At 38.2% G+C, this 9,077-nt stretch overlaps 1 protein-coding gene across 1 annotated transcript; it reads right to left on the bottom strand.

Moving 5' to 3' along the window:
* Positions 1-2,566: 2,566 nt before the first annotated feature.
* Positions 2,567-8,826, bottom strand: Smp_099890 (putative polyposis locus protein 1 homolog; the record flags this gene model as incomplete). The annotated part of the gene is made up of 5 exons (XM_018794941.1): positions 2,567-3,489; positions 8,212-8,368; positions 8,401-8,539; positions 8,573-8,666; positions 8,703-8,826. The coding sequence occupies 5 exons, from the start codon at positions 8,824-8,826 to the stop codon at positions 3,434-3,436; spliced, it is 570 nt and encodes a 189-aa protein (XP_018649303.1). The 3' UTR covers positions 2,567-3,433.
* Between the last annotated feature and the right edge of the window lie 251 nt (positions 8,827-9,077).

A 9,077-nucleotide genomic window follows, 5' to 3' on the forward strand; every position in this document is an offset into this window, starting at 1 on the left:
TCTAAGATGCATAATCCAACCAATTTTGAAGTTGATAATACTCACATTTTTACAGGTTTGTTATTCTCTGATACAATAAGAGTTTAGTTAGATTTTTAGTGGACAGAATGGGTAGGACATTACTTCGATACGGCAATAAAAGAATGGTTTCAGGATCGCGAAAATACGTTCAGTGACAGCATACCCAGGTGACTCATTTGAAAAAGCATTTGACAGTCAGTCATAGTCAACTTAGGACCTAGCGCAAATATGGATCGTCCCAGTTTTACAAACCCCAAATCAACACAGGAAAAAAGAAAATTAACAAGATGGGTAGAAAGGAATGGCAACGTCAGAAACAACGGAAAACTAAACACGAGTAATATGAATCACAGCCAGCAAATAATGCTGAACAAAAATTATGGATTTATAAGCTAGTCAGTAAATTCTACTGTGACCGATTCTGCACTTTATCGAATGTCTTCAGCCGTAGATGACGGCTATTTAGTGTTTTCAGTGAGATATCTACGTCTTCTTATATTGCTCAAACCAGAAAATGATGGATCGACACCATTCATTGACCTTCTTGATCCTAGTTTTCATCTGACCAACTCATACACCAAACGCTATTGCTCGTCACAGACGATGATTAGGCATCACACAACCCTACTCCTAACCTGATCGTTATTCATTCTTTGGACTTACCATGCCCAAGCAATGTTTCGAATACTCATGCGACTAATTACAAAAAGACTATCCATGAGTCCAACTTTCATAGGCGTTAGATGACCATGGAAACCAACATCTTGGGCACTTTATTAGTCTTATATCCCCCCATAGCTGCCATAGGATTATTTCCGTCCATTTGTAAGCCAAGACAATCAGTGATCGCGACCAGTCAAATAGAATTACATCCGGTCTCAAATTTGCCAGATCATTCAGTTTAAATGCAAGAACCCAAAGCACTACAAAAACAACTCCAAAGCCATTTCACTAGAACTACCTGCCCTCGCTTCAAATTAGTTACAGCCTTTTCAACTTCCTTAAAAAATGAAGGCGTGGTATCAATCTCTCATACATGCTTACGATGAGCAATGATGAGGGAAATAAGAGTAACAGCTCCCACCTGCGCCAAAATCTAGTTGTTTATGAATCTTCATTTTCAGGAGGTTAATCAGGATCCGGAGTTTTCTGGAGATCGTTACCCACAGTCACTTTTAGATTGCTTAAATTGGATGTAATTTACAGCCACATCCAAAAGACAGGATTTCTTTGATGCCCATGTCAATGCTCATATATGAATTCGCCTTTTCTTGAAAAGCAATTTGCTTAGACCCCACAAAATAGGCCTATCCACAAAATGCGAAGGGTCTACCAGAACAGCCTATAAATAAAAGCAAAAGACCGCTAATTATCTCAGTCTTATTCAAAATGTCCTAGGTACGTGGTTGACATCAGATTATCTTCTGATGGACCGCAAGAAGCTAAACTGTCTACCGAATCCGCTAATCTCTTCATACATTATCCAAAATTAATGACATAGTTCTTAAGACAACTTAATTCAGTAACTCCATACACAACCGACGGTTCCCTACTTCTCATAATCACCTTGTGTATCTCTTGGTGCAAAATATTGTCAAAGACCATTATTGATGAAATTCAAATGAAAACTGCTATGCAATCAATATTTTAAACTATACAATACATCCCCATTAACTTTTTTTCTGAACAGTCGCAAAACGATGGGTTTTTAATGTCATAAAATCTCTCAAGAAAAACATCGTAATATTTTGAGAATCATTTCAAATGATGAGAAAGTTTCTTATGTAACTATCCTTCACTTAACAAGAACGAAAACTAAATTCTTATGGAACATAAATATGCCCGTAGATTTTGAGCAGACATACCCTTTAATTAAATACTGTGGTACAGTTCGATGTTGAGAGATGTGTTAGACACATTTGTCAATACTTAACCTGAACTTTAACGGAACGTGAAATGTTTCCCCTAGATCACAATTACACTTCCGTAACTTTCGAATGCGGGGGGAGGTTACGTAAGATGACTAATATCTAATACATAATAATACGTAATAATACATAACTAATATCTAATACATAATACCTAAGATATCTAATACATTTTTTAGTGAACCAAAAAAATGTTTCATGAAACCTATAGCCCTTGACCTCTCTGTCTCTCATTTCTTTTGTTCACCAGTGAACACACTATATAGGTTCTTGTTAGTCTAGATTTGTCTTTTTTTTCCTGATCTTTCTCTAGGTCTCATAAAATGTTTTAAGACTAATTAATTCAGTACTTTTTTAGAATCATAATGGATTCAGGCTTTCAACCATAAGCGGAACTCCGTATATCAGAGGGTGTCCCAACTGGATAACCGAAGGAAAAAATGAGTTGGACAATGTACCTGTTCCTTCTAACGGACACGAACTATCACACTACTGATTGATAGGTACTCAGGTAACGCGAGAAAAGGTTTTCGAGACGAAAAAATACGTCTTAACAATAACACAACCCAGTAGGGACTTCAATTTAACTTTATAGAGCTTGATCAACAAGAACAAATGATCGTAAACTATATCTGTTATACGAAGGTTAATGATGTTACTCACCTGCACAGGTAGATAGAAGCACAATACGCAATAAAATAAACTGACAGTCAACAACTCAAATCATTTAGATACGACTCCATAAACGAAGAAACATACAAACAATATTATTACCGAAGAGAAAGGCAACTCCAAATTAACGGTGGGTAGATGTAAAGTGTAGAAAGGTGACAAGAAAATCATCTCAAATCCACAAATTTAAATGTATTCCATTGGTTAGTGAAATATCCAATAACAAGCTAAGTAAATTTGTTAGAAATACAATAATGATTATGCGAAATAAGTTAGTGTCAGTCATTTCACATTCTATTCTTTATTAAATAAGAGGTTAGTGACATGAAAAGCAATGATACAAATGAGGAAATAAAAAGATCTTTCAACAGCATATACGTACAAGTGAAAAGACAAAGCATAGAAAAACGTACATTTTGTTAAGCCATCACATTTTATTTAATGGTAAAGAAAAGATAAACTCAAAAAGTAGGATGCATTTTTGTGATACCCAGTTTACATGAAATTACAACATACAGTTACCTTTTTGATGTGAAGTCATTATCTTTAAGAATAACGTTTTTAAATTGGATACTGCGGATTTAGATAAATGTAGGAAGGTAAGAAGAAGAGCCAAAGCAGAAAGTACATTTAACTTGGAATGAAAACAAGAGAAAAAGATAGAATAAAAAGTTAATGGCAAACGTAAACGCGCCCACAATTTTGAACATGCAGCAACGAATAATGGACGATGGGGAGTTTCTTAAAACTATTTGGCGTATTTTAGTGAATAGTCTACGGTTTGCAATCCAGATAAAAACTAATTGGTTTTATTAGTCCCTTTTCCCAATGAAATCCTGTGAAACAGCTTCAGCAGCCTTCTTTTTCGCTGAAATTCAAAAGCACAAACACTTCATCTCATCACAACAGAAAGTATATATCCAAACAAATGAACGGTAGAAATACACAAAATCTTTTAAATATAACATTATATAACAAGAATAAAATACCAATGTTATCTGACCATAAAAAGGATAGAAACGAAATATAAATACAATAACCAGGAGTTAGGTTGCAAAAAAGAAGCATGGGCAAAGATGCATAATTAGTGTCATGACCATTGGTTTTGACTTATTTCACCCAATGTTTTTGATCACAAAATTTGGAAGTCCTCCCCTACGTGACTCAGATTGGTAATTACCGATGAAGTAAGATCATTTCATATTTAAAGTGGTAAACAGCCTTTCCCGGTATCTTCTTTTAGCATTACCCATAAAAATAGTTCAATTCAACTTAACAATTTGGCTATATTTTCTAGGAGCTCAGTCAGTCAGCTACAACGCAGGACCAAGCACATTTATGCATCGGTCCAAGTTGCCATACCTTGTTTCTAGGAGCTAGTTAAGCCTAGACTTTCTTGGACTATATACATTTTCTTTGAAATGAGTGTAAATCTTTTTGACAAATATATAACTTTATACGCTTCATATGGATGCAAGTGCAGGTACCAACTGAATTGTGATATTTGACCATTTTCACCTCTACGAGTTAAACTACCAGGGAATTGAAAGCATCGTCAGTAAAAAATTGACTTCCTGAACTGGTCCCACTGGTATGCATCTGTTATCTTAAGTATGAGGACCATATCTTATTGTGCGATGATTCTTAAATCATGCAACCACTACTTCACTAGTTAAAAATCAATGTCTGTAGGCATGTCATGCGCTTTGCATCTTTTAAGTACACAGTACAAGACTGTCAGAACCAGTGCCTGAACTCTTTTTGGGTTGTGAAAAGTTGGTAGTCGAAAAATTTGTGTATTTGGGTAATTGTTGGTGGTGGCATGAGTGATGAGATCAACTCACCTATGATGAAAGCCAGAGAAATTCATGTTAATCTTAACCATCTTTGGTGCCTTCGTGATGTTAGCCTGGCTGTAAAAGGTCAGAACTACAACGTGTCGATTAGAGCAGTTTTGCTCAATGCTTGTGAAACCTAGCCTCACCGTATTTAGGATGTTAAGCGACTGTTTAGTCACTGTTGTCTACGAAGGAGTGTCGACATACACCATGCTAGTAATGTGGAGGTTCGGCAACGTGTGCCCGGGCACACTGACGATAACTCGATTGGTGTCACTGTTTTGAAAGACCGACTTTGGTGGCTTGGACATGTACCACGAACGCTGTCCCAGCGAATTTCACATAGTGAATTATTTCCCGACGCTGGGGTTGGTTAGAAAAAGCAATGACACACTTATGACATGGTGTCGTGGTTGGAAAGAAAGCTGTACAGGACAAGCATCTATTGGTCACTCACGATTCTCTAGTTGCAATTATATAGTGTAGTAGAGTGATTTGAGATGCCAGATATGGCTTAGAATACACTCCTGAGGTAGTCGGTTTTACAGCAATAGAACAGAACGGAGCAAAATAATGCACAACAAACTCGTCCATTGGCTGGCAGACGAATATCTCTCATGTTGTCCCGAGATTTTGTCAGACAACAACTAACCAAGGTTGATGAGACTTACAGGATAAGTGAAGTGATCAATACACTCAACTACTTCACCCCCTATCATCAGTTCAGAGTTTGATGAAGACCAGCCCGCAAATGCCCTGGTACGGCCGAGAGTGGGGAGAGTCCGCTCTCCCTCTCGAAATGCTCTCACATGGCCACGCGTATATAGCCTCTGCCAGCGAAGTCCTACTCACTGCCTTCTCGTGGCACCGGTGTTGTTTACGAAGTTGTGAGGACGAAAAGCGAATGTCCGGTGCTTTAACCGGGTTGGTGGACATGGGGGGTCCACCTAGGGGAGTTGGAAAACCCTGACTTCAAACCAATGGTGCACATGGACTCCAGTATCCTGAGGGGACAAATGGCGTATGAATCAATCGTTGGTCACCGACTACCATGGGACTGCATCTCCTCACGATGCTTCACTGCCTTATGGACTAGACCTTCAGGTCAAAGGCTCGGGGTGTGGCCCCCTAAGAAAACTACCTGCTTCAGTCTGGGCACCTGGGCAGTATCACAGCCCTCACACAAATCAAATGAGATTTGTGAGGCGCATATTTATCTGGTGCTTCCTTGTACCAATATTTGTGTTTAAAAAGATAAATAAATGATAGTCCAGAATCAATACTTTGAATTTAGGAGAACGCATCTCAGATATCCTACCAATGATACTTAAGATGGTAAGAAAACCGCACTTTTCAGTTTTTGTCTTCACGTAGACCGAACAATAGTCCACCGTGGATAAAGAAGTTAAGAAACTTCTTAGGCGTAGGAAAAAACACTGGAACATGTTCATCTCTACTGGCTTAGAACAGTACAGATCCAGTTATTGTAAGATTAGAAATACTTGTAAAGCGTTAATTAGTAGGACTAGACGGTCATACGAAAAACAATTGGTTAGGGATTGCAAACATAGTCCAAAACGGTTATTCTCGTATATAAAGAGGCGAACTCAGAGAAGTGATGGAATACCATCACCTTTGATACAAGAAAATCCGTTAATTTTGGCAAGAAATGATACCGAAAAAGCTTCCGCCTTTTCGGAATATTTCAGTAAAGTTTTTTCTACCAATAATGAGGAACGATCACCTATTCATTGTGATTGTGGCGACTTGTTGATGGACCCTGTAGTTATTAAGAAAGAAACTGTTTTAAGCCTACTTCAGCATCTCAAACCTGATAAGTCTAGTGGTCCTGATGATATTCATCCTCGGATTATGAAAGCCCTCGCAGATGTTATTGCTGAACCCTTAGCGATACTGTTTGATATGTCCCTGCGGCAGTCCAGATTGCCCAGAGACTGGAAAGACGCAAAAATCAGTCCGGTGTATAAGGCTGGGAGTAGGGATTTAGTTAGTAACTATCGACCCGTCAGCTTAACTAGTGCAGTTGTAAAACTGATGGAAAAAATTATTAGGATGGCTGTTATAAACTACATGGAAAGACATAATCTTTTGTCAAAGGAACAACATGGTTTTCGAAAAGGTCTATCATGTTTGACAAATCTTCTCATTGCAAGAGAAGATTGGGCTGAGGCAAAAGATCGCAATATTCCTGTAGATGTCATTTTCATAGATTTAAGTAAAGCCTTTGATAAGGTTTCCCATTCTGGTCTTAAATTAAAACTGGAAAGTTTTGGAATTCATTATGCAGTCATAGACTGGACAAGTGACTTTCTTCATGAAAGGAGACAAAGGGTAAGAGTAAATGGGGCTCTCTCATTGTGGGAACTAGTAAAAAGTGGAGTCCCCCAAGGCAAAATTTTAGGTCCTCTTCTCTTTTTACTTTATATAAATGAATTATCAGCTATAGCTAAGTCATCCGTCCTACTATTCGCCGATGACATTAAGATTTGGAGACCCACATATAGAATGTCAGACAGAAGTTTTACAGGAAGATCTTAACTCATTAGTGACATGGATGAACGGGTGGTCACCAGAAGTAAACCCTAACAAAAGTGTAGTGATGCAATTAAATAACTACGATGATTCGTATCACTACACAATATGTGGACTAGTGTTGCCCAAAGTAAGAAACTATAAAGATTTAGGGGTCATACTAAGTAATGATCTCAAAACAACCAGTCACTGTAAGGCTGCTGCTGCTGCAAAAGGCTATAGGGTATTATGGTCTATTCGTAGATCTTTCCGGTATCTGGATGGGGAAATGTTTAGATTATTATACCCAACTTTCGTACGGCCACATTTGGAATATGGGATTCAAGCAGCGAGTCCTTGTTTCAAATATGAGGCGGATATGTTGGAACGAGTCCAACGCCGCGGGACAAAAATGGTAAAAGGTCTATCTGGCCTATCTTATGAAGACAGACTGAGACGCCTCAACTTATTTCCGTTATCTTACCGGCGAATAAGGGGTGATCTAATATTGGCATATCGTATCCTAAACGATGACCTTGGTACTAACATGTCCTATCTTTTTCTCCCGTCTAGGGCTGATCATTTGAGAGGACATTCGAAGAAAGTCCAAAAACCGAGATCAAATCGTCTACGTCTGGAGTTTCGTTTCTCGCACCGAGTAGTGAATTACTGGAATTCTCTACCACAACACGTAATATCAGCACCTTCTGTTGATTTATTCAAGACGAGATTGGACCTCCACAGTGTAACAAACTGCAAGGATTAAAATAGGTCACTAGACCTCCTATCCTTATTACTGAAGACTGAAGACCAGACGAGGAGAGCATCAACTCTAAAGGAATGTAGTTTAGTTTTGAAATAAGTCTGGTTTTTCCAAGTTCTCTTCACGAGCCCTTGGATAGTTATTGAGGCTAATATTCCAGGCACTATGATAGGAGGGCTGATTTCTCTATGGTTATTGCAAAAAGGTATTTTCTCCTTTCTCATAGACTCGGACGATCAAAATCGAGACCGATCAGACGGAATTGCGTCCAGTTCTCAGGCTTCATATGAGGCCTTAGTCAATCCAACCGCCCTACGTAACCTTGCCTGTCAATTTATGGATAATGTTTACGGAAAGGAAGTACTGAATAGGGTTGTTATTCAAACCAACATAGTAACCCAAAGATTTGAAAGTAAACGGTAATTTGTACCACACATTCTCTGCAGATGTCACTTACCGGCATTTCCAAAATCACCAGCCAAATCTGATGCCTCATTGATGAATTTGTCAATATTTTTTTCGTGAGCCAAAAAGTTGGGTCTAATAACTTTTTCGTAGATTAGGATAGCTCCATTAGGTGATGTTGGGACCATCATAAACAAGAAAAATAGAGACTGTGGAAATCGATTCACAAGCAAAAACAAACCTTCAGCAGTGAATACAATGGTATCCAAAAAAACAATATATCGGTCAATGACTCGATAACACTGAGTGTTGCGAACACAACCCAGTAAGTGAGCCATTTTGTATCGTCCGCCTTATCAGAAGTCTCTAATGCTTTGATTCTGGAATTTTCGAAAGAATTATGCGCAAGTTACGATCTATACGCTGGATAGATAAACCCAATAAGGTTTGCAAGGAAGCTTGTCCCATAACCGAAAATGAGGTACAGAAACATCACTACAGCACTACCTGTTTATAAATTATAACATTCAACATCATTATTACCAGTTACGATGTATAGTCTGTCGACACCTGACTTCTTTTCCACCTTCTCCAACAAGCCTGTGAACCAGTTCTTTTGTTTCAACGAATCTTCCAAAATCTTACGAGTACCCGCCAACTTTTCCATGTTTAGATCCTTTAAAAATACGGGTAGTTTTAAGGATGAAGTTAGTGTAAATAAAGCACATTAGCATATAACCTGAATTATGAAGATTCACAACAATACATAGATATTGGTTCAGGTTTAAGTGACAGAGACAGACTATCAAATCTCTTCTTCATTTACATTAACGATCTTCCTCAACAAATTTCATCTCACTTATTGCTTTTTGCTGATGTGAAACTTAGGAGAGAGAAACGCCACCAAGAGAATATACT

Source organism: Schistosoma mansoni, chromosome 1 (genome assembly GCF_000237925.1).
Source record: "Schistosoma mansoni strain Puerto Rico chromosome 1, complete genome".
Classification (NCBI taxonomy): Eukaryota; Metazoa; Platyhelminthes; class Trematoda; order Strigeidida; family Schistosomatidae; genus Schistosoma; species Schistosoma mansoni.